General features: G+C 37.5%; 3 protein-coding genes across 3 annotated transcripts; all 3 read left to right on the top strand.

Annotated features, from left to right (window-relative positions):
* Positions 265-4962, top strand: LOC102172627 (trace amine-associated receptor 2). Its single transcript, XM_005684765.2, has 2 exons — positions 265-291; positions 3964-4962. The coding sequence occupies exon 2, from the start codon at positions 4042-4044 to the stop codon at positions 4960-4962; it is 921 nt and encodes a 306-aa protein (XP_005684822.1). The 5' UTR covers positions 265-291; positions 3964-4041.
* LOC102172356 (trace amine-associated receptor 3) lies at positions 13359-14411 on the top strand. Its single transcript, XM_005684764.2, has one exon. The coding sequence runs from the start codon at positions 13379-13381 to the stop codon at positions 14408-14410; it is 1032 nt and encodes a 343-aa protein (XP_005684821.1). The 5' UTR covers positions 13359-13378; the 3' UTR covers position 14411.
* Positions 22185-23228, top strand: LOC102169962 (trace amine-associated receptor 4-like). Its single transcript, XM_005684835.2, has one exon. The coding sequence runs from the start codon at positions 22185-22187 to the stop codon at positions 23226-23228; it is 1044 nt and encodes a 347-aa protein (XP_005684892.2).

Raw genomic sequence — 26118 nt, 5'->3', positions numbered from 1 at the left:
TTGAGGTACAGCCAATTAACAATATCATGATAGTTTCAGGTGAACAGTAAAGGGACTCAGCCATACATACATTAATATATGTATCCATTCTCCCCCAAACTCCCCTCCCATCCAGGCTGCTACATAACATTGAGCAGAGATCCAACAAGGACAATAGGTCCTTGTTAACAGACTCTGATGCTTTTTAGTGACCAGTATTATAGTTTCTTTACATCTGGAATGTGTTGCCTCCCAAAGTTGTCCCCAACAGTGCAAAAGGAGCTTTCACATTTTAAAAGAACAAAACGAAAAGGTAAGTTCTTCAATATGTGAACAGATTTAAGTTGGTAACATCTGAGATTTTGGCATCATTACATGAGTTCCTTAAAGAGGTAATAATTATGTTCCATTCCTCCAGATCTAAGAGGGTTGATGAGACTTGCTGTTTTAGTCACATTTAAACAAAGGAAAAAGACAAAAATGTTAGGTGATAAGAGCCCTTCTTAGTGACTGAAATGTGAGTCATGCATGGACTGTGACAGTTAGATTTTCCTAAAGAGATGGAAGACATAATACCATTCTTCTACTCAAACTACCAGTCTCATTCATGTGTAATTGAATCAGGTTCCTTAGGGTCACCCGTACCTGGAAGGTTTAGAGTTACTTTTACATTTGTTGTATAATAGTGGATTTAGAGCCGTCAGTGCTGGAGGTGATGAAAACTTCGGAAAGCAGAGTCCTGAGAGGATGGAGGAATGGTTTAGGCTCATTTAGCTGTTAAACTTTAGAAAGGCAAGGTTTTGCTTTGCTTTTTTTTTTTTTTAATTTCCAGACCCAATTCCCTTGAGACTAATTGTTAAGTTGCAGAACAGCACAATGTACATAGTTCAGGTTGTTCAGTTCCATAAAAGCATTCACTTAGATGGACGAGAAACAAAGAAGTACAGTTCCTCTAGTAAGAAGTTTAATTAGCAATGTCATCTTCTACAGTACAGCAGGTATGTGGAGAAGAGATTGAGAAGGACGGATCTGCACTTTCTTTTCCCTGGGTTTTCTCAGGAAGCAAATTGTCACTCTAATAATACAGTGGCATTGCTGGTAGATTGAGTCTTTTTTTTTTTTTTTTTTTTTGCATTTTGGTCCAGTACAAAAAGACATGTAGGAATGCAGAAGATTATAGACGCAGGACTTAATATAAATTTGTAATAAAAGGCAGAGGGTTTTAAATATGCTAACAGGAAAATGTGCTGCCTTTAGAATTATGAAAAGTGTTATTTGTTTATAAGCTGCTGAGCAAATCATTTACCACAAGTGTTCACCTGGGTGAGGCAGAGGGTTAAGGCAGTTTTTACATACAGTCCCATTCCTTTGCTTTCTTAGGAGACATCTTTTCTTGTCAAATGTATCCTTGAATGTTGAATGTGGTGCTCATCCCAACCAGGAAAGAGGGAAGGAAGGAAAGGAGGAAGAACAAGAAGGCAGTCACCTTTGATAGTGTTCTTTATACATCAGGCATTGTGCTATGACTCTTCACATGTATTATTTAATATGTTAAGATTCATTAACATGAGTTTTGGATATTAAGCAACTGAAAGAAACCAATTGCTTGGGTAAGGTCAAAATAATTCAAGGAAAGTAGAAAGAATGATTATCAGAACAAACTACTTTTAAAAGCCTCTTAAAATCCTTAAAGAGTGGACTCTAAAGAAGTTGAATATTTAAAATGGAGGCACAAAAATTTAATGACAAGATAAAAAGAAATGAGATCATATTAGAACAATCAGAAAATCCTTTATTATTATGGTCTGCTCCTGCAGTTTAATCACTTTCTAAGGGAATGCAGCAATCACTTTTAACACTTGAGTAGAAGACAGTTCAGACATAACTGCTTAAATATGAGAACCAAGTGGGAAAGCTCCTTTGACTGAATACAGACTAAGAACAGTGGCTTGAGGGAACTTGACACTAGAAATTCTCCCTTCTCCCATTCCAACCTCTTCTCCACACCCAATTTTCTCTGTCATGTTTCAGAGACCCTGAGAATGACTTTCAAAGGTCTCTGAGTAACCTCATGCCATTTCTTCACCCTTCCTGCTTAAAACAGAGTTTTGCTTTTCTGGTCAAATCTTACCCAGTGAGAACCAGGCAAAAGTCATCCTCACTGGGGCATTCTTGTTGACCCAGCCTGGAAGCTTCTTGTTCACTTTTGATATTTGAATGCACATATTGCCTAGACTTTTCTTTGGTTAGTTTATCACCACAGTTGCTTTTAATCTATGGTCCAAAATCATTTGGGTTTTAAGCATTGATGTATTTTGTCTTTTTAGCTGTTTTATAGACTCTCTACTGCCAGGGATTAGTTCGTACTTTCTTGTTCCTTTTGTTGTGTCTCATGGACTGTGAGCATGTATTTGAATTTAGATGGTGACTTTTTTTTCCCTAATGTACATTTGAAAAAGAAAGTTATCCTGAGATTTCTCTGGTGGTTCAGTGCCTGAGACTCCAGGTGTCCAATGCAGGGAGCCCAAGTCAGATCCTTGATGGGGAGCTAGATTCCACATGCTGCAACTAAGATCCAGCAAAGCAAAATAAATAAATAATACATTTTAGAAAAAAGAAAAAAGTTATCCTCATTCATAAACATGTTCCATCCCTAATATACACGTAAATGGCTACATGCAGATTTTTATATGCAAAATAAAGACACTGGGTCAGTGCATGGAGAACATGTGCTACTTAGAACTGGCTTTCTTTCCTAAAACTCGCTACTGCCCAGCCCCTAGATCTCTGTGTGACCTGCACACTGAAACTTTCCAGGCTATTACCATTGCATGGGGCTTGAGGAGAGATACTGCCGCGGTGCCCTTACTCTCCACAAAGAAGGGGGGTGGTCAGCTTTGGCCTCTGCCTGCCTCTGATTTAGCTGCTCTGAGGGTGAGATGCTTATCAAAGTTCCATGACCAGCTGAAGAGGATGATTCTTCCAGACCGTTAGACTTCCTTAAGTGATTCTTCCTTAAGTGATTCTTCCTCTTTCAAATGAGCTTAGCATGAAAAAGATAGAAGCACAATGAGAGTGATAGAACATATGCAGGTTTTCACTGAGTAAACTCCTGGTCCCACAAGCCAATAGACCCCAATCAAACAAGGTCTGGTTACATGTTCCTGACTCATTTGAGGAAGAAGTGATTGTATTGTCTAATAAGTATCAGTATCTATTCTTCCTATGTACACAGGGAAGAACAATTATATTAAGTTCAATAACAAACTTTTCTTCTTCTCCTTCTTTTCCCCTCCTCTTTTCTTCCTCCCCTCAATCTTTTCCTGACTCCCCTCCTCCTCCTCCTCCTTCTAATTTCAGGCCCTGGCATAAATTAAGAGCTTACTGAATGTCAGTGGTATAATCTGAATAAGTGAGAAGTGAAAGTCACTCAGTTGTGCCCGACTCTTTGCAACCCTGTGGACTATACAGTCCATGGAATTCTCCAGGTCAGAACACTCCAAGTCAGCGTGGGTAGCCTTTCCCTTCTTCAGGGGATCTTCCCAACTCAAGGATCGAACCCAGGTCTCCTGCATTGCAGGCAGATTCTTCACCTGCTGGGCCACAAGGGAAGCCCAAGAACACTGGAGTGGGTAGCCTATTCCTTCTCCAGCAGATCTTCTTGACCCAGGAATTGAACCAGGGTCTCCTGCATTGCAGGTGGATTCTTCATCTGAGCTATAAGGGAAGCCTTAATTTGAATAAAGGCAAGAGTAAGGTAGATTATGATCACTTAAACTCATTAGGTTAGAATTTTATGAATTGCAAATTTACAGGATAAGATAAAATGCAGATTAAGATAAATAAGAAAGATTATAATAATTCATCATAAATTATCTTCCTTAAGTTTTCTATGTCTTTTTTGAATTTTTCTATGAAAGTATATAAAAAACATGATATATTATCTATTAACTGACACAATCCTGTGTGTTCTTGCTTTTTCCTAAGAAACTATTGAATTGCTCTCAATATGGAAGTGGATCTTGCCCAGAAAACGAAAGGCCGGTAGGGGTCCGAGCTGCCATGTATTCCTTTATGGCTGGAGCCATATTCATCACAGTGTTTGGCAATCTTGCCATGATCCTTTCCATTTCCTACTTCAAACAGCTTCACACACCAACCAACTTTCTCATCCTCTCCATGGCGGTCACTGATTTCCTGCTGGGATTCACCATCATGCCATACAGTATGATAAGATCAGTGGAGAACTGCTGGTATTTTGGGCTTACGTTTTGCAAGATTCATTATAGCTTTGATCTGATGCTCAGCATAACATCCATTTTCCATCTTTGCTCGGTGGCCATTGATAGATTTTATGCCATCTGTTACCCTTTACAGTATTCAATCAAAATGAGGATTCCAGTCATTAAACAGTTGCTGGTTCTCTGCTGGTCAGTCCCCGGGACATTTGCTTTCGGAGTGGTCTTCTCTGAGGCCTACGCTGATGGAATAGAAGGCTATGACATCTTGGTTGCTTGCTCTAGTTCCTGCCCAGTGATGTTCAACAAGCTGTGGGGCACCACCTTGTTCATGGCAGGTTTCTTCACTCCTGGGTCTGTGATGGTTGGGATTTATGGCAAAATTTTTGCAATATCCAGAAAGCATGCTCGTGCAATCAATAACTTACCAGAAAATCAAAATAATCAAATGAGGAAAGACAAGAAAGCAGCCAAGACTTTAGGGATAGTGATGGGTGTTTTTTTATTATGCTGGTTTCCCTGTTTTTTCACGATTTTATTGGATCCCTTTCTGAGCTTCTCTACTCCTGTAGTTCTGTTTGATGCTTTGACATGGTTTGGCTATTTTAACTCTACATGTAATCCCTTAATATATGGTTTCTTTTATCCCTGGTTTCGCAGAGCCCTGAAGTACATTTTCCTGGGTAAGATTTTCAGCTCACATTTCCATAATACTAATTTGTTTACAGAAAAAGAAACTGAATAGACTTATTTGTATGAGTGGATAGAAGCAAAGGACTGGAATTTAGAAGAATGAAGTTACTTAAACTCTGTGTGCTGTGTGCATGTATGTATGACTTTGGCTACCGTGGAAAGTTTTTAGTTTCTAAAACTTTGAGAGGAAAAAATAATTTTTTCTTTGAACCCCCAATCCTGTCTTTTCAGAATAGTTCTTATTGCTTGTAGGTGGAGAAGAAAGAAGAAAATCAGAAAGGTGAAGAGAAGGTAGGAAAAGCCAGGAAGGGGATGAAGGGAACACACACAAAGTTTTGTACTATTTGGAAGGAAGCAAAACACAGGCTGAGCTTGAGTATTGCTTTCCCCATTCTCACCATCACACACATTTTGTGTGATATTTTTTTTACATTGTCTTCCTCAGAGTCTGATCAGAGGTATTTTGAAACATCGACCACTAGAAATTATCGGTAAGTAAATATGGAAATAACAATTTCAAGAAGTCATATGCTGTCAAGAATCAATCATTTGATAGCTGAAATGTAAGCCTTTACTAGATTTTACAGTTGTGAGATTGAACCTTTTTTTTAAAATAAAATAAGAAATGCAAACTGTGTAACTGAGGCCCCAGATTCCATCCTCATTTCCATCCAAGAATCATCTTAATCGTGCAGTTGGCATTTTTTCTTTTTTCTATTTTCTGTTTTTCTATTTTACTAGCCAGAGAATTCCAGCCAGAGCTGTCCTTTCTTTCTCTGGCTCATTCACACTTTGTATGACTACTGGTGTTCTGATTTTTAATAAATGTGAAGTATATACCAAAAAGAGGTTGCGTTTTTACTCAATCACTCGTTTTTGCTTAACATGTGTACATATATCTTTGAATAATAGAGTAGCAGCAGAAGGAAGCAAAGAAGAAAGCTTCTATTTATGGTGGTACTTCTGGGTACAAAAAACTTTATACAGTATTTGCTATTCAATGACTTTTAAACTATAAGTTGTGACCCATTACTAATTTGTAAAATCCACTTAGAAGTCTGCAACCAGTGGTGTGCTAGAAAATGTTTAACATCTGGCTCTGAAAAGAAAGAAAAAAGCCCAGATTTGTAGAATTTGATTTTTTTTTCCATTGAGCTGATTTCAAGCTATGAGTGTAATGTCAACAGGTTCTAAAATTCCTCAGAAGTTAACCTATTCCTGCACATGGACATGAGAGGTTCTAGTTTACCACTGACTGCAAAAAAAAAAAAAAAAACAAAACAAAACATTTTTAATGAAAAGCAAACCAGAATAGAAGAAAGTAGATAATTTCAGAATACACTTGCATTGAGGGTAAAGATCACCTTATGAAGTTTTCATTTTAATTGTATATACACAAATGCGTTTGTGGATGTATTTTGTGTATGTGTAAGGGCACTGTGTTTCACTGAAATTTTTTTGTTTAATTTTTCCATTATATTATTTCAATGAGCAAATTTTTTCTCTTTTTGGCAATGTTTACCTAACTCCCCACAAATGTGCTTTGATCTTAGTTCACTGCACAGATGACAATGAAACAGTGACTACCCAGCAGTCAGCTTAAGTGGTGTCTTGCCTGGCTGCCTGAAGACACCCATGTTCTTCAGGGCTGACCCATGTTCTCCCGACCTTCTCTCTCCCTTCCATCCTTGCTGTCCTAATGATAGGTTGGTCTCACCCGATACCCTATAAGGTAGAGGTGGAACAGTGCATCTTCTTTGAAATGGTGTTCTGTTTGCAGAATGATAGTGTTTGTGATGGTGGTGGTTGTTTATTCTGGTCTTTAAGGATGAAGTAACAATTTGTCAGTCCTATCTGGTCCAGAAGTTTCTCATGATGCTTCTCTCTATTAGAATCCTTCTCATATTTTAAAAATCACTCAAGTAGCTAAACATTCTACTCATTTATTCCCCTGTCACTGAAACGTAATTTTCTTTGCACTTTTTAAAATTTATTTTGACCATATTTAGCTGTACAGTTCAGAGGCACTAAGTGCATTCACACTGTCGTGCAACTCTCACCCCCATCCATCTCTCAAGTTTTTCACCTTCTTCAACCAGACTTTGTTCCCGTTAAAAACTCCCCATCCCCCTTCCCCACCTTGCTGTCCTCTACTCCGCAACCCTTGGCCGCTACCACAGTACTTCATGACTCTATGAATGTGACTATTCTAGGTATCTCATAGAAGTGGAATCATGTACAGTAGGCCCTCACCAGCCATCTACTTCATACATAGTAGTGTGCACATGTCGGTCCCTATCTCCCAATTCACCCCACCCGCTCCCTCCCCTCTTGGTGTCCTTACGTTTGTTCTCTAAGTCTGTGTCTCAATGAGGCACTTTTTAGTTTCAGACTGTGGTCATCCTGGCTTGTTCATTAGTTCAAAGACAGTAGTAACCCAGCACCCTATCTGCTTTCCTCCTTCCACTGTTTACCCTGCATTCATTCCCAAAGTCAGTACTGTTTCCCCTCACACTCAGAATTTTATAAGCCATTATAGATGAGAAAGCTGAATTCAAGGGAGATTGAGTGATTTGCCCCAGATTATACAATTTCCTATTGTATTGAAGCTGAAACTCCAATACTTTGGCCACCTGATGTGAAGAACTGACTCACTGGAAAAGACTCTGATGAAGATTGAAGGCAGGAAGAAAAGGGGACAACAGAAGATGAGATGGTTGGATGGCACCACTGACTCGATGGATATGGGTTTGAGCAGGCTCTGGGTGTTGGTGATGGACAGGGAAGCCTGGCATGCTACAGTCCATGGGGTTGCAAAGAGTTGGACACAACTGAGCAACTGAATGGAACTGAACTGATACAATTTTCTATAGAAGCAGAACTAGAACTTAGCTTTCTGGGCTTCTTGTTCAGTGTTCCTGATTTACACTAGTTTTTATCAAGATTTAATGGGATTGTCTAGTTGTTTTTTTTTTAACTAAGGATTCTATTAAACTGGAACAAATCACTGAAACAAAAATAAATACTTTTCTCCCATCCCAATATTTTCTCATTTCATCCAGGAATCAAAGTGTAAACTGAGGCCTTTTATGATTCGGACAATTATTTCTACTTTGGATATCAGTCAACATTTACTTTAGCTACATAAAGTGAAAAGTGAAAGTGAAGTCGTTCAGTCGTGTCCGACTCTTTGCGACCCTGTGGACTATAGCCCACCAGGCTCCTCAGTCCATGGGATTCTCCAGGCAAGAATACTGGAGTGGGTTGCCATTTCCTTCTCCAGGGGATCTTCCCGACCCAGGGATTGAACCCAGGTCTCCTGCATTGCAGGCAGACGCTTTAACCTCTGAACCACCGGGTAAGTCTATATATTTTTAAGATACAGAAATTTTATTACCCTATTTTACCAGAATGAAGGCCAAATGACCATGAAATTGATATGAAATTGTCATCCTTTATGCAGAAAAAAAAAAAGCACTGAAAACTATCTGGGGTGTTAAAAATAGATAGAATAGGTTAATATCCCTCAGGAAAGAGAGGTCAAAGAGCAATTCCACTGGGGCTGTGCACATAGTTTCCCTCTAGGAACTCCTGAATCTGTGTTCTTCACTCCAGTCCTCTGGAGAGAAGAGATAAACTTTTATGAGTCAGATATCTCAGTCCTTGACACTACACTCTCTACAATCCTGACCTGATGCCTGCAAAGCCACCAGAAGAGACACAATGATTCACAACTAACTTATCAAGAGAGGGAAGGTACTGAGTCAACAAAAAGAATTAGAAATGTACTATCCTATTTTTTAAATCTGATTTATTCTCTTCTCCAAAATAACTGAATAACAGTAACTAAACTTTACAAAGAACACAAAATTGTTACAAATAGCATGCAAGAGAGAAGGCAGGATTTTTTTTCTAACTGCAAAATAATTATTATGAAAAAAGTCTTAGATTTTACATCAAAATGGCAAGGTTTAAAGTCTCTATGTAGTGGCATTTTAAAAATGTTTTTGCAGATAACAGGAACTATGCAAGACATGATTTATAGTAAGTACAAGTTACATATGTGTTGTAATAATGTTAAAATGCACTCTCCTCTTTGATAATATATCTAAATAAAAAAACTCTTGGTATATACTATTTAATTCACTGCCAGGCACTACACATTTCACTGTTGATATTTTTTCTCTTGCAAGCAACATTTACTTAAGTTAGTCTGTCACTGTTTATTCCTCAAGATTATCCGTCCATTTCATACTCAGAGTGTCCAAACTAAAAGTACAGCTTCTTTATTGTCTAGAACCATTCTTCCAGAATTCAATGGTCATGTAAATAACATATTATCCTGCCAAAATGTGCATTGGGGGAGGGGTCTGAGATTTTTCATTTCCAAAAATGTTCCCAGGAGATGATGTCATTCATAGCTGATTACAGGCCATAATTTAATCAGCAAGGACTGTATGAAAGAAATATGAACAGATGAAGCCATAGACTTTCTTATTGATATTATTATTATTTCCCATTCTTGGAGAGTAAACAATCGTGGGAAGCTTATTGCAGCAGGAACCAAAAGATCTGGATTGCAATGTTAGTTACAGCATTTAGTAACAACTGTTCCCTCAAGACCTTCGTTACTTTCTATACATGAAAAAGTTGGGAGAAGGCAATGGAAATGTGCCTTTCAAGTAATTTAAGACTTTAAAATATCCAAATTTTTGCTGGCTGGGTTTCGTTTGGAATATTGTATGTTTAGGGAGAGGATTTATTAGGTACTTTCTAAATAAGCCATAAAAAAGAACAAATCTGAGTAAGCTCTAGTGAGGTAGATGAAGTAAGTCAGAAGGAGAAAAACAAATACAGTGTATTAACGCATATATATGGAATCTAGAAAAATTATATTGATGAACCTATTTGCAGGGAAGGAATGGAGATGCAGACGTAGAGATTGGATGCAGACATAGAGATTGGACTTGTGGACACAGTGCAGGAGGGAGAGTGGGATGAATGGAGAAAGTAGCATCAGCTACTTTATATATACACTATAAGGTGTAAGATGGATAGCTGGTGAGAAGTTGCTGTGTAGCACATAGAGCCCAGCCTGCTGCTCTGTGATGACCTGGAGGGATGGGAGGAGGGAAGGGAAGGGAGGTTAGGGAGGAAGGAAATGTATGTATAATTATGGCTGATCTGAGCTGTTGTATGGCAGAAACCAACACAACATCATAAATTTTTTAAAATATTTAAATAAACAAGATTTACTGTTTCCCTAATGATTTAATCTTTCTCAAACTAAATATCTCTAATACCATGAGACAAAGTGCCTATTATGTAGGTTTCTTAATGTGTTAAAATAAATTTCTTTCCATTTAATTCAGCAAGCCATTTACTGTTTACCTGAGATGAACACAGCTCTGTACTGTGTTGCCAGGCTTAGACAGTTAAGGGCATTTTATCTCATTAACTGTAAACTTCTCAAAAAATTGAATTGTAAATTAACGTAATGCATATTTTTAAAGTGTTGTGCTAGGAAAAGGATAAAATAAAAGGCATTTGAAATCAAAGTCAGCTGTAAAACGAGGAAGACGATATAACTCTAACATCTTTAGTCATCCCAATGGTCCAACTGGGAGAGTGAAAAAAGGTTTCTAGAAGGAAATGATATTTGAGCTGAGCCTTCAGACTTTCAAGAGATGAAGGGTCAGGTGGAGAAAAGGGGACTGGCCAAACCACAGGTGTTTGCAGGGGATATAGAGACTGCATGACCAAAGGTTGCTGGAGTACTGTAGATTGAAGGGAGGAAGGGTTACACCCGGGGTTTCCATGCCAACAGATGCTGAAAAGATTTATCATTTATCACAGGCAAACTAGTGCTCCGATGTTCCAGCCAAGGCATGTTTTTCCAGACCGTTTCCATGTATCCACCAAAAAAAGTACACCTCGAAGTGATAAAATATTTATTTAGATCAATTTCTGCTGGATCTCATATTTCTTTGATATAGTAAAGATTTTTCTCTTCTGTTTGTCTTTCAATAATGCTGTAGTTTATGGCTATTTATGAGAAAGATATTTACTATGGTTTTAATTTTCACTCTCCTTTCTCTCCCTGCTCTCTGACATGGAGGTCTCTCTGCCTGTTTCTGGTATGTATTTACTGTCAGTTAAAATATTTTTCCTGCTCCCAGATGTTTTTAAGAAGACTGTTTTCAAGGTGTTATCTCTGCCCATTGCCAACTGTCATATGGTTTTATGAAGCTTACTTACAGACTGTGATTCCATTTATTTGGAATATATTAATTATTTGTCATAGAAATCAGTCACAAAAAAAATTTTTTTTCTTCTCTTTATCTTAGTTTTCAGCACAGCATTTGAATGCAGTCTACTTATTGCCATCCCTGGAATGGTTTCCAAGCAGTTTCTGTTATTGTAGTCTTCAAATAATCATTATGGTCTATGTAAGATGTTAGAGAACTTACAGAAAAGATCCAACATCATGGATTTTTGCAAATTTTAAACTTTTGTTTATCTTTCCTGTTATACTACACGTACCATTTACACTGCTGCAATATAGATACTCTTCAAATTTTGAAATTACTCATAAAATCATACTTTTATCTTTATTTAATAAAAATATTAACACAAATCTGCTGTTTGAATGGCATCTGCTTCTTAAGCTAAGTATGATTTTGGAGCTTTAAAAAATAGAATTTATATTTGAGACTTGGAGTTTAAGATCTTTTTTTTTAATAGATACTATAAAAATTGTCATTATTTTCTGAACAATGGAGAGAGAAATGGAATAGTTATTATTGGTGTTAGTTCCAGGTTTTTAAATTGGTCCTAGTTTCAGTAAAAATCTCTTTCTCCTAACTGAAAGACATAAACAGAGACATTCAGAAAAGTCTACATTTTGAGAAGTGGATTTGAAAATTTATATAGTTCTCTTAAGCAGTTTTCTAACAGCTGAAATACTTTAGGCTTCAGCCTTAGATGCCAGGAAGCATGGAACAATCAAAATTTAAAGGAGAAAGTGAAAGCACATTATTTATCAACCTTATCTAAGTTCAAACAAATAAAAAATTAAAACATTTAATATGAGTTAGTATATTAAAGAACTAACAACACTAATGTTTATTTTCCTTTGCTAATCCATCTGATATGATTTTTTTCAACAGATAAAAGGAGGAAAAATTAATTTGGATAATAGTGTACTTTGCCTGCATGTTCATGGACTTAGAAGTATGTAAGTGTAGCTGTAAGTTGTAAGTCCCCCACATAGTATTTTCTTTAATTTTTCAGAGTATGTGGATCAGCAGGAAGAACACTTCCAACTCTGCAAAGGTAAGGCGCCAAACAATGCATAAGGGACGTTAAAGCCAGTATAACCCCATCCTGGCTTCCCTGATGACTTAGCAGGTAAGGAATCCACCAGCAACGCAGAAGACACAGGAGACATAAGTTCAATCCCTGGGTCGGGATGATCCCCTGGAGCAGGAAATGACAACTCACTCCAGTATTCTTGCCTGGAAAATCCCGTTGACAGAGCAGCCTGGTGGGCTACAGTCCATAGGGTTGCAAAGAGTTGGACATGACTGAGAACACATATAACTCCATCCTAACAGGGCCCTGGAGCACTGAGTGGGTTCTTATGCCACCACTGCCACCAACTCCCAAAGGCATTTACCTGAAACCCCTGCAGTGGTTTTTTTTTTTTTTTTTTCCTTTCACTGATACCTTCATATCTGTATCTGGACTCAAAATCCTTAGGTTTTATCTCACTAGCCTAAAGGATCAGGAAAACATGTTTAGAGAAAATCTCTCAGGTCTGCCTCTCTAAATGCTACTCTGGGGGTGATTCTTTTATAGCAGTATCAGAAGTAATTTAATATAGAAAGATACTTTCATGAACTGAGTTCCTGAATTATTCGATTCTTTTCAGCAAAGTTATAAATGTATTGAAACAGTTGCTTTCATTGGAACAACGCAAGTATTTTAAAACAGCCATAATTTCACATTTATGTATATACTTATTCATTCATAAAAATGCATCTAGTGCCTGCTACAAGCATTAACCTAAGTACCAAGAATTCAGGGAAAATAAGATAGACTAGTTCTTTGCCTCCCAGTAGAATAAGAGAAAGGCATGCCTATGATCAATATGAGCCGTGTGAGATTTGATTGGCCAAAGTGTGAATAAAGGATGAAATGAATAAAGAGAAGGATGAAATAGAATAAAATTGACTAAAACAGGAAAGAGCGAGCAGTTGAGGTTTTTCACTTTTGAATGCAGCAAACAGCTCAGAAAGTAAGCACCATTTATATAATTTTAAATATTTAAATATATTATAATTGAAATGAATTAATGACAGATGACTTCATTGTACTTTCAGGGCTGAAATTTCCTGGAATCATTTTAAGAGGAGAAGAAACATTGACTTACCTTCCCAAAAAGGAGTTCAAAGAGATAAAGCACCATGGATCTAACGTATATTCCTGAAGATTTATCCAGTTGTCCAAAATTTGGAAATAAATCCTGTCCTCCCACCAACCGCCATTTTCATATTCGAGTAATAATGTACTCAATTATGATCGGAGCCATGTTCATCACTATCTTTGGAAACTTGGTTATAATCATTTCCATATCACATTTCAAGCAGCTTCACTCTCCCACAAATTTTCTGATCCTCTCCATGGCAACCACAGACTTTCTGCTGGGTTTGGTCATTATGCCATATAGCATGGTGCGATCAGTAGAGAGCTGCTGGTATTTTGGGGATGGCTTTTGTAAATTCCACACAAGCTTTGACATGATGCTAAGTCTGGCCTCCATTTTCCACCTCTGCTCCATTGCTATTGATAGATTTTATGCTGTGTGTTACCCTCTACACTACACAACCACAATGACCATCTCCATGATAAAGTGGCTGCTGGCATTTTGCTGGTCAGCCCCTGCTCTTTTTTCTTTTGGTTTAGTTCTATCCAAGGCCAATGTTTCTGGTATGCAGAACTATAAGATTCTTGTTGCTTGCTTCAATTTCTGTGCACTTGCATTCAACAAATTTTGGGGGACAATATTGTTCACTACATGTTTTTTTACTCCTGGCTCCGTGATGGTTGGTATTTATGGAAAAATCTTTATTGTTTCCAAACGACATGCTCGAGTTATAGACAACATGCCTGAAAACACAAAGGGGGAAGTGAGAAAAAACTTATCCAAGAAAAAGGATCGCAAAGCAGCCAAGACCCTGGGCATAGTAATGGGAGTGTTTCTAGCTTGCTGGTTGCCTTGTTTCCTTGCTGTTTTGATTGACCCGTATCTAGGCCACTCCACTCCCATGATAGTACTTGATCTTTTAGTGTGGCTTGGGTACTTCAACTCCACTTGCAATCCTCTCATTCACGGCTTCTTTTATCCATGGTTTCGGAAAGCTCTTAAATATATAGTGTCAGGAAAAATATTTAGCTCCCATTCAGAAAGCGCAAATCTGTTTCCTGAAGCACATTAATAAAAAGGCCATTACAGTGAATGGAGTATTGAAAGTGAGATTATTATTATTTTGACCTGAATCATGTATGTTACATCCCCAAGTCACGGCAAATATTATTTTATTAAATTTCAATAATTCTAGATCCAAGAATAATTTAATAATATAATTCAAATATATAGGTTCAAATTGTGTCTTGAAGCATAATATGCAGTAAGGACTACTTCATTCATTACAGTTGTTATTCCCTGTACTTGTTATATGCACCATGAAATTAAGACATTTGCTCTTTGAAGGAAAGCTATGAGAAACCTAGGTAGCATATTAAAAAGCAGAGACATCACTTTGCTGACAAAAATCCATATAGTCAAATCTTTGGTTTTTCCAGTAATCATGTATGGATGTGAGAGTTGGATCATAAAGAAAGCTGAATGCTGAAGAATTGATGCCTTTGAACTGTGGTGTTGGAGAAGACTCTTGAAAGTCTCTTGGATTGCAAGCAGATCAAACCAGTCAATCTTAAAAGAAATCAATCCTGAATATTTCATCAGAAGGACTGGTGCTGAAACTGAAGCTCCAATACTTTGGCTACCTGATGGGAAGAGCTGACTCATTGCACTCATTAGAAAAGACCCTGATACTGGGAAAGATTGAGGGGGCAGAAGAAGGGTTGGCAGAGGATGAGATGGTTAGATAGCATCACTGATGCAATGGACATGAATTTGAGCAAACTCTGGGAGATAGTGGAGGACAGAGGAGCCTGGTGTGCTGCAGTCCATGGGGTCACAAAGAGGTGGACACAACTTAGTAACTGAACAACAACAATTTGTTGGTAGAAAAGCAAATGTGCATAATAAATATATAATTGGTAGCCAATGAATATTTTTATGTTTACCAAAGAGTATTTATTAACCCAATCTGACTGCTGGTCTTGAAGTGAATATTTTAGGCTCTGTCCAGGAAGAAACATATTAGGTTGTGAGAGCAAGGCCAGGATCCTTCTTCCTGAGAGTCTCAGAAGACCATGGACATGATCCTATTATGCCACTCCCTTCACAGATGAGGGCATTAAAATAGACTCAAACCCCTTCAGTAGGAGATACACTTCACATCCAGTGACTGGGCTGCTCTGTTTGGCTTCCTACAACTTTTAAAATTCTCATTTGTTTCTCTATTTCTGAACAATTTCTTTACTCTTAAAAACTTCATGCTCTGTGTGTTAGAGATAAGAAATTATTCATGACATTTGTTAAAGACTGTAAGGCAGACTTTATTCAAGGAAAGCTTCCACAATAGAGTTTTTGTAGTAAAGTAGAGAGATCTAACAAGGTGCAGTGGGGATTTGTTACCAGGAGACTGGGTTGTGAGTAGTGGATGGAAAATTATTAAGAGGAAACATCAAGGAGCATTCTTGCTAGACTGATTCATCAAAATTCTTGCTGAACGCAGGGCAGAGTGATAAGATAGTGAGGCTAGTCAGATACCAAGAGTGGGGGAGTTTTTGCTAAACTGACTTAGCAGGATTCTTGCTCAATCTAGAGTCTACCATGGCAAAGAGGAAGTCCAAGTTTGGCTTAGGCAAGCAAAGGAGTCATAGGAGCTTGATTAAAATTTGATCAAAGGAGAGAGTCTTTCTCCTCTGTTTGTGTGTGTGTGTGTGTGTGTGTGTGTGTGTGTGTGTGTGTGTGTGTCTGTATGTTTATGCCCATGTGCTTCTCATGGAAGCAGGATCAGGCATTTTCAAAGTGGGAAGGGAGCAGTGTAGGGATGGCCAGCTTTAGTATGTGGAACATTAGCCTGCAGTTATTAGACTGGACATACAAATCTATCTAAATACAAACAGGACAATCTATTAGAATGGACTTAGCTAGCTTCATGAAATAAATAGCTAAGAGGCTACAGGAAAATTGTCTACATTCACTGAGATAGATATTGGATACTCAGTAAAGGATAAGAATGTTTACTTAGAATTGATTCTCAGCATACGCCTCTTCTCTCACCATGTTAGCTAGCGTTCTTGCCTCCCATTTTACAGCTTTGCAATCTACTCTGCACAATTATCCCAAGTTGACACTTTCCTCTTAAATATCTTACGTGGCTTCCAAGCTAAATCCCTTCTGCTTGTCCAAGCCTTCTCCATGAACTCCATGTAGAGAACACAGGTTCGGATTAGGATGTACGAGGTCTCTTGCCTTGGAGTGTCTGATGGATGGCATTTTACCAACAGGAAACACCTGCAGGGGATGTGAGGATGGAAGGAGGGGCAATCGGGGTGCTTAACCCAGGCCACCTCCCTGCCAAGCTACCCTGGGGCTGGCTGAATCTTTCAGGAAAGGCCATTCAGACTATTTTTCCATACAGCCATACTCTAGTGTTCCTGGAACCATCCTCATCTTCTGTCAATTCCAGCCAAGGTAGTGCTCCTGCGCTCAGTCGTGTCTGCCTCTTTGTGACCTGATGGCCTATAGCCCACGAGGCTCCTCTGTCCACAGGATTTTCCTGCTATTGCTGCCCCTGGGTGCTAGAATTTTCTGGCTGGTTTCCTTAAACACTGCCCACATCTTTGTAAATAGTTTCTTTCTTTCTTTTTTTTTTTTAATTAAACTCTCCTCAATCATACAGGCTGGTTGCACCATCTGTTTCCTGCTGGACTGAGAACGAATGTAGTTTTTCATTGTTTTGAGATAAAATTTTGAAACTCCCCTCAAAGACATCAGGTCTGTTTAAGCCTGACTTGGCCTTTGTGTTTCTACACAAAGTCACTCTTTGTGTAGAAACTAAGTTTCTACACTTAGTTGCTCTTCTGAAGTCTACCCTCCTCTAAAGGAATCACTGGCCCGCTAAGAAGTCATTCCCCCGTTGTTGGCCCTACAAGAGGGTGATTCACCCTCCTCCACTTGGCAAACTTCTTTCTCTTTCGAAGATCAGTTGTTATCTTGAGATTTCTGTTGTCCTTTTGTGTATAAAAAAGAGTATTTAAGATAATTTTGTCTTTAAGAATTAATATTTTATTTAGAAAATAATATTAAATAAATTAGCTCTTTTAAAATTTATTTAACTTATACTTTCTACTGAACTTTATTTAACTTAGAATATAAGTTATTCTATACTTAGTAAATTTTCACAACATCTTTTAAGAAGCAGTTAGAGACATAGGTAATTGAATTCCCTCAATATTTTTGTTTACATTTATCAAATTAAAATTTCAAGGTCACTTTTTGAAAATTTAATTGTCAAATATACATAAAACATTCCCCAGTACCTAGCTCTTGCAAATTTAATGACTTACAAATATGGTAAATTTAACAATCTTAACAATCATAATTACTTTAGTAAACTTAGCAAACTTTACTTCTTCCTCTCAACTTAAAAATCAAGGCTAAATCAATGATTTAATGATGTATTTTGAAGTGGAAATCATAAAGCTTTTGTAGTAAGTGCTAAATTCCCTTAAACATTACAAATACTGAAAATGACAAATGTACAAAGATTACTTTTAAACTGAGCACAAACTATATTAATACTATGTGGTTGATTTGCTTCATCTACCTGGGAAGAAATTTCTAAAGAGAAGTTTCGTAAACCCGGATGAATGTGAAAGAAAACAGCATTTTCCTATCATTCCTATGCATTTTATGATGAAAATCCTTAGAGGCTGTAAAAGTTAATTTTGACCAGTTAATTTAAAAATAGATAATTAGATTCTATTTTTTATAAGTAAGTTTTGATACCCTCTAAGCATTGGGTATTTAAAATACAACAGTTCTGTGGTTTGATGGATAATAAAATATCATCATAAATTCCCTGAAGGTTAGTGCACCATTGGAACTATGGTGCACTAGAGGCTACACCTTCTCCCAGTGACTATGAAAATACCCACATGATGATGGAAGCTTCCCCTTTACACTTTGTTGGTTTGAAGCATGATTCTTACTGCCTTTTATTTGGGCTCAGGAAATTATAGACAAAGCACTGCAGTGTGAATGAGTATCACTAATTTGTACATGGCAGCAAAAGGAAAAGATGTATAAATTAGTCAAATTTTTACAAGAATTGAAAAACTCACTATTTGAAAACATCTAGCATTTGGTACACGACTGAGCGACTTCACTTTGACTTTTCACTTTCATGCATTGGAGAAGGAAATGGCAACCCACTCCAGTGTTCTTGCCTGGAGAATCCCAGGGATGGGGGAGCCTGGTGGGCTGCCGTCTATGGGGTCACACAGAGTCGGACACAACTGAAGCAACTTAGCAGCAGCAGCAGCAGCATTTGGTAATAAGTATACTGAGCATTTGTTGGATTTTAACTCCTTCCTTCCTTCCTACTTCCCACCTTTCCTCTCCCCTTTTCAATCTTCTCCACTTTTGCCTTGTGTGAGGCTAGTTCTTTGAAGTCATGGAGATGATAACACAAAACTTTTATTCTCCCAGAGCCAATTCTCTGGTGACTCGATATAGCATTTCTGCTGACAACATGCCGAAGTTGTTAAAGAACACTCCTGTTAATAGCAGAACCCAGGTAATGCAGCCACAGGAGGCATATTTTGTGTATAAATACTGCTGACAACACAGACTGCCAGGAGCCTACCAATAAGATCTCAGGCCTAAGTGTCTTTTCTGGGGGAAAATCAGCAGGGAAGAGAATGGTGAAGCATAAGGCTCATTTGCATGGTAAGACACCTTAGCACAGCAAATAAATCACTTTTCAACCATGTTAGCTCCAAACTACCAGCTTAGCCAAACAAATTCTGATAAGCAAAAGAAGAGTATCTTAAGAGAGAGAAAAGATCAGATATATGTATTTATGTATGTATGTATGTGTTTATTTATTTCAAGTTCAAAGAAAATATTAATCTATGAATTCTATAAAGCATAAGATCTATAAAAATAAATTTGGATCATTTTTTAAAAATCACTGGAATTCTAAAGAGGTAATTCTAAAATTCGCAACAGTCATTTCTCACATCTAATTCACAAGTAATCTCTCTGACCTAGGAAATTATTGTTTCAGTGAGATAGAGCAAAGCAAGATAAAATCATTGTTTTCAGAAAAACAGTCTCAGAGGTGGAGTGTTTAGGTCTCACAACCAGTAAGAGGAGAAAAATCATTCTTGATAAAGCAAATATAAGTTCTCTCCTTATTTCTTCCATTTCATTTGCAATGTATTATTGGATTTGTTGGATATTTTCCTTATTTGAGGAAAATACATATATATTAATAGAATTTTAAATATTTAATACTTAAGGAAAATTATTATATAATTTCTTTTTCATATTTTCCTTGAAATTCTGAGGAACTTTTGCATTTTTTTAAATTATCATTTCAGTGTCCTTGAGTCTGTTTATCCATCCTGTAATTTTTCCCTGAAAGAATGAAATTTGAACTAAAAAGTAATACAGTTTTTACTTCTCTCCAGAACTGCTAGTAAATATTTCTTTTTACCTCCTGGTAAAATTAACAATTTTCTGTACTTTGCTTAGATCATTCTTTGCAGTGTTGTCATTAATTTCATCCTTTTTTGAAATGTCAGTAATTAAAAAAATATAGGTGTAACAACAATGTCCCATGATAAAAATCAGATGCTATAGAGGATTTAACTTTAAATTGTTAAAAATTACTGTTATTAAAAATTTCTTTTCGGGAAGTGAATCTTCAACAAAAAGGAATTTTACTTTGTTAAGTTTTTAAATAAAATTCCATGCACTTAATAATTTCCTTTTTTTTTTTTTGGACTATTTTCTTTTTTAACAAAGCAGTAGACTAGTAGTTATGCTTGCATTTGCTTCCTTATTTTGCAACTTTTAACTGATAACTTGAGATAAAGGCTTAATTATCTTTGATAATATCTTAACAAATCTTCCATGTATTAACTTTTAAAATAAATGTGTATTATTCTATCCTTTTGTCTTAATATGATACTTAAATGTTGAAATACTTCTCTAGTATACACAACCATTCATCAAAAACATGAAATAATACTATTAATTTCTAGCAGCTGTTTCATAACTTGTCTTCCAAAATAAAACAAACAAAATTCACTTTACAAACCTAGGAGGTTAAATTATATCAATCCTTTGTTCCAGGCAAGAATACTGGAATAGGTTGCCATTCTTTACCAGAAGTCTACAAGTGACAAATGTATAGGTTATTTTGTGGTAATTGTTAGATATCTTTCAAGATAATTTTTAAAATAATTAAAGAAAAAATTTTAATTCATGAGACTAAAAAGGATAAAAATAATTTTTAAAAGTTCATTTATTAAAGAAGTTGATTAGGTATTTAAGATTTTATTATGAATATCAGAGTTTAGGAACCAAAATGATAAGTAATCAAATAATTAGTGCTGGATACTCTGCAGCTTAAAAAAACAGTTGAATAAATCTTTGTCTCTCTTATTTTACTCTCTACATTTTGGTTTCTCAAGTTCAACTCTGTTGCATAATATTGGAATGGTTTAGTTAAAATATATCTTAAGAAAAATACTAGTCTGAGAAATTAATTCACTATACCCAGAGCAAATAAAATGTGCCATAATGTTAAGGTTTCAAATAATGCACATTGGAAAAAGTTGTTAAGCTATGGTTGCAAGTACTGTAAATATAAATATTATTTTCAAGGTTACAGGTATTCTCACTAGTATCTTTTCCAAGTAAATCTGGCAAGGACTTGCTGGGGGGTTCATTTTCCCAGTGGACCAGTGAGTCTTAATCTATTCTCAGGCTAAACTCCATTCTCCAACCTGACCTTAGATCTCATGAATGCTTGTCATTAAACCCTTGTCATACTCCAGATGAGTCAGTCCCATTATTTTCACATTTTAAGTACAACAGTGTAAATTACATAAAGTAAAATCAATGAGCACCGTATCTGTCAAATTCATTACCAATGTGAGACTTAAATTCTGTGGACAAAATGACATCAACTTGAATGTGAGTTTATAAATGAATGTGGCTGCCAAATGGAAGGAGACAACCCAGAGAATTTCACAAGCTATCATTTGAGATATTTCCCACCCCTCTTTTGAGGCAATTTCTGTATAATCATGTAGGCTTTAGAGTATTTTTAATTACATATATTGTTCTAAACCCTGAAATCTGTATTGACCCCATTGAAGAGAAAAATATTTTCTTAATTGAAGAGTATGTATTAAATGGCAGGATCCAAAACATTTGCAAATATTCACAAGAGAAATTAAAGAAAAAAGACGCATAATCTTTAGATCACAATTATTGTTTAAACTCAGCATTAAAGAATAGTTCCCGAGGTCCTGGTAATTCTTGAGGGGAATTATCCACTAAATTAAATTGATTAATAAAAGTGGGGCAGGGAAAATTCTTGATCTGCCCATGTTTTCAGAATCCTGAATAAGGACAACATATTGGTACAATCAGAACATGCATTTACCTGGATTACTTAGGTGGTTTTAATTGGGTTATTTAGGTGTTGGGTGACAATATTCATTAAGTTGTATTTAGTCCCTTTCTAATCAAGGGATGGTCCTTAGACTAATAGCACTGGCATTTCCCAAGAGCTGGCGAGTAAAATAGATTATTAGTCCCCATCCCAGAACTAGAATCTGTGTTTTGAAAAGATCTCTAACTGATTCATATGCATATTAAAGTTGGGAAGCAGCACTCACAGTCAGTAGGGAGCTATCTCAGGATTGAAGTGCAGTTAGTTGGGCCTCTCTGAAAATCTGCACTATTTTTATTGTTTTTCCTCTTTCTTTCACAGGAAAGAGAGAAACACAGTATTTCTGCAAAAAACTCATAGTACCCACAAGACAGAGACAATGAATTCACTGGACCGTTGGAACCCTTCAGAAGTCCAATTCTGCTTTGCTCTGGTGAACAATTCATGCCCGAGAAACCTGAGGTCTGGGCTGAGCGCCTGCGCCTTGTATGTTGTCATGATCGCTGCCATAGTAATGACCATGCTGGGCAACCTGGTTGTAATCATTTCCATTGCCCACTTCAAGCAGCTCCACTCCCCCACCAACTTCCTGATCCTCTCCCTGGCCACCACTGACTTCTTGCTGAGCTGTGTGGTCATGCCCTTCAGTATGATCCGGTCCATTGAGTCCTGCTGGTACTTTGGAGATCTCTTTTGCAAAGTCCACAGCTGCTGTGACATCATGCTCTGTACCACCTCCATTTTTCACCTCTGCTTCATCTCAGTGGACCGCTACTATGCTGTTTGTGACCCTTTACATTATGTCACCAAAATTACCATCTCCCTTGTAGGAGTCTTTCTATTCATCAGTTGGTCTATTCCCATCTTTTTTGCTTTTGGCCTGGTATTCTCAGAATTAAACATAATTGGTGCAGAAGACTTTGTTGCAGCCATTGACTGTACAGGTTTATGTGTGCTGATATTTAACAAGCTCTGGGGGGTGCTGGCCTCCTTTATAGCCTTCTTTCTCCCTGGGATGGTAATGGTGGGAATTTACATACATATTTTCACAGTAGCCAGGAAGCACGCTAAGCAAATTGGCACAGGTTCCATGATGAAACACGTTGGGTCAGAAAGCAAAATGAAGGCATCAACCAAAACAGAAAGCAAAGCCACCAAGACTTTGAGCATCGTCATGGGAGTATTTGTGTTGTGTTGGCTGCCCTTTTTTGTCTTGACAATCACAGACCCTTTCATTAATTTTACAACACCTGAAGATTTGTACAATGTTTTTCTCTGGTTGGGCTATTTTAATTCCGCTTTCAATCCCATTATATATGGTATGTTTTATCCTTGGTTTCGCAAGGCGTTGAGGACAATCGTCTCAGGAATGATCTTCCACCCCGACTCTTCCAACCTAAGCATATTTCCTGCATGTGCTTAGGCAATGCTCTCCATTTTCTACAATTCTTTCCTACTAGGGAAACTGGATGTTCTTTCTCCCTAGAGGTAAGGGAGTGGATTGACTAGACAAGGATATTCTTCCAGTTGGTATAATAGACACCTGTGTATTAGTCACTCAGTTGTGTCAGACTCTTTGTGACACCATAGATTATAGCCTGCCAGGCTCCTCTGTCCATGGAATTCTCCAGGCAAGGATACTGGAGTGGGTTGCCATTCCCTTCTCCAGGAGATCTTCTTGACCCAGGAATCAAACCCTGCATTGCAAGTGGATTCTTTACCATCTGAGCCACCAGCTAGTGTAATAGACACCTAGGTAGAAGCAATGGATCTAGCCTTCTGGTTATACCAGAGTTCCCAAAGTGGTCAGTTTCTGGAGTTCTAGGGGAGACACCTCCAGTAAAAAGACACTCTCTCCCAAGACTTGTTGATTCCTGAATTTCCAAAATTAGAGATTTAGATTTTCACTCCTTTGGCATGTCAGATGGGGATCTTCTTTTTATCCTCTAAACATCAAAAGAGGAGACAGTTGGATTTCACACTTTTAATAGCCATGTAGAGTTTATCTAAGTCTTTCCTGAGCTTATTACATTTTGGGAGAGTGGGGAGAGCTTGAGAACGCTGTGAGGCTGAAGTACAGAGCATGTGAGGACATGGAAAGGGAGAAGGAAGCAGCTGCAGTTGCTTCCAGTTTTACTGATTCTGATTTAATCTCTTAAAAAAGATTTCAAGTGACTTTTGCAATAGTTTGATAAAATTGGACTGTCTCATTAAATGAGCAGAATGGATAAAGAAGGATTTTAGGAATGTATTCTTTCTCTAACATATGTTTTTGATCTATATAGTCACATGGCCTACGTGTGTACATACAAGTGCTGTGAACATTTCTTTGGCTATGTGTGTACATTTTATTCACCAAGATTAAACTTCATTCACAAAACTGAAGTTCTTTCCTTCCCACAGTGTTTTAGTTAATATTTACTGCCAATAATATTTACTGTAAATATTTAATATATTTTGTTATATATTTTTGGTTAATCATTTAGCTCAATGATTGTCTTTTCTCCATGTTGTTTTGCTTTTCTCCTCCTTCTCCTACCCTAGAAACCTATTTCATCAAATTGTGTCCTTTGTGATCTTTTCACCCTTCACACTATTACTCTGTCTCTCTCACCCAGTGGTCCTTAGCCTGGGACAGGTTTGCCACTTAAGTGCATTTGGCAAAGTCTAGAGACATTTTGGGTTGTTATAACCAGTGAGGGAGTTCTACTGACATTTCAAGGGTAGAGGTAAAGGATACTGACAAAAATCATACAATGCATGGAACAGCCTCCCTGACAACAGAGGATTATCTGGCCCCAAACTTCAATAGTGCCATGGTTGAGAAATTCTGCTCTAACGTAATTTAGCCTCACAGCTTCAATTACTACCTCTTCATGTGTTTCTCTCAAATATATTTATTTTCAATCTTATTATTTCCTTCAAATTTGAGTTTCTTATTTCTTGCTACCAGAGGAGGATCTTTTTGGGTGCCCCAATAAGATCTTTTTTTTTTTTTGCTCCAATAGGATCTTAAATTCAATGTAGCTGACATCTTCCTTCTATGTTCCCTGCCCCAGTCGTGTCTCTTCTGCCTCCTGCTTTGTATTGGAGTTGCATGCTTAGTCATTCAATTCAGTCCAGTTCAGTTAAGTCACTCAGTCATGTCTAACTCTGCAACTCCATGGACTGCAGCATGCCAGGCCTCTCTGTCCATCACCAATTCTTGGAGTTTACCCAAACTCATTTCCATTGAGTCGGTGATGCCATCCAACCATCTCATCCTCTGTCATCCCCTTCTCCTCTTGCCTTTAATCTTTTCCAGCATCAGGGTCTTTTCAAATGAGTTAGCTCTTTGTGTCAGATGGCCAAAATATTGGAGTTTCAGCTTCAACATCAGTCTTTCCAATGAACACTCAGGACTGATCTCCTTTAGGATGGACTGGTTGGATCTCCTTACAGTCCAAGGGACTCTCAAGAGTCTTCTCCAACACCGCAGTTCAAAAGCATCTATTCTTTGGCACTCAGCTTTCTTCACAGTCCAACTCTCACATCCATACGTGACTACTGGAAAAACCATAGCCTTGACAAGATGGATCTTTGTTGGCAAAGTAATGTCTCTACTTTTTAATTCATTCAGTCGTGTCTAACTCTTTGTGACCCCAGGGACTGTAGTTTGCCATGCATCTCTGTCCACGGGGTTTTCCAGGCAAGAGCACTGGACAGGGTAGCCTTTTCCTTCTCTTGGGGATCTTCTTGACTCAGGGATCAAACCTGGGTCTCTTGCACCAGAGGTGGATTTTTTACCATCTGAGCCACCAGTGCTGGAGTTAAGTATGCACAAATGTGTTGGTTGTTCATGTAGATTATGAGCTTCTTGTGTGTAAGACTCTTTATATTATTAATCTTTGTATCCCACAGTGATTGGTATAGTTCCTTTCCAATAAATATCTCTGGATGCATTCATTAGATACCAAAATGTAGAAACTTTGAGGAAAATGGGAGGGAGTTCCTCAAATGCATAGAAAGAAACAATGATAAATGATATTGGACAGTGGGGACTCCTTCTCCTGGCAAGGAAGATGGGGAAAAAGTCCACTTGTAAAGAAGGAATTGAACTGAATTTAAAACGTGTTCTAATGGGCTTTGGTCATATGTGTACAATGTTGTGCTGGGAAACTTGAGGACAAGGCCAGAAAAGGTACACATTGGAAAATGACTGACCAGCTCAGAAACACTTGCAACATTCAGACCACAGTTTTCATGCTCATATAATGAACTTCCTGAGGATAGAAATTAAGTCTCTCCTTTCCTAATGCCTCAGTAGTACAAGT

The sequence above is a fragment of the Capra hircus genome, chromosome 9 (assembly GCF_001704415.2).
Source record: "Capra hircus breed San Clemente chromosome 9, ASM170441v1, whole genome shotgun sequence".
In the NCBI taxonomy this organism is placed as follows: domain Eukaryota; kingdom Metazoa; phylum Chordata; class Mammalia; order Artiodactyla; family Bovidae; genus Capra; species Capra hircus.
The sequence above is the reverse complement of the archived record's forward strand: the minus strand, read 5'-3'. Positions and strand labels throughout refer to the sequence as shown.

What these genes read in the sequence shown, in the direction of transcription:
- LOC102172627 (XM_005684765.2), top strand. Translation starts at nt 4,042, where the DNA reads ATGTATTCCTTTATGGCTGGAGCCATATTCATCACAGTGTTTGGCAAT.
- LOC102172356 (XM_005684764.2), top strand. Translation starts at nt 13,379, where the DNA reads ATGGATCTAACGTATATTCCTGAAGATTTATCCAGTTGTCCAAAATTT.
- LOC102169962 (XM_005684835.2), top strand. Translation starts at nt 22,185, where the DNA reads ATGAATTCACTGGACCGTTGGAACCCTTCAGAAGTCCAATTCTGCTTT.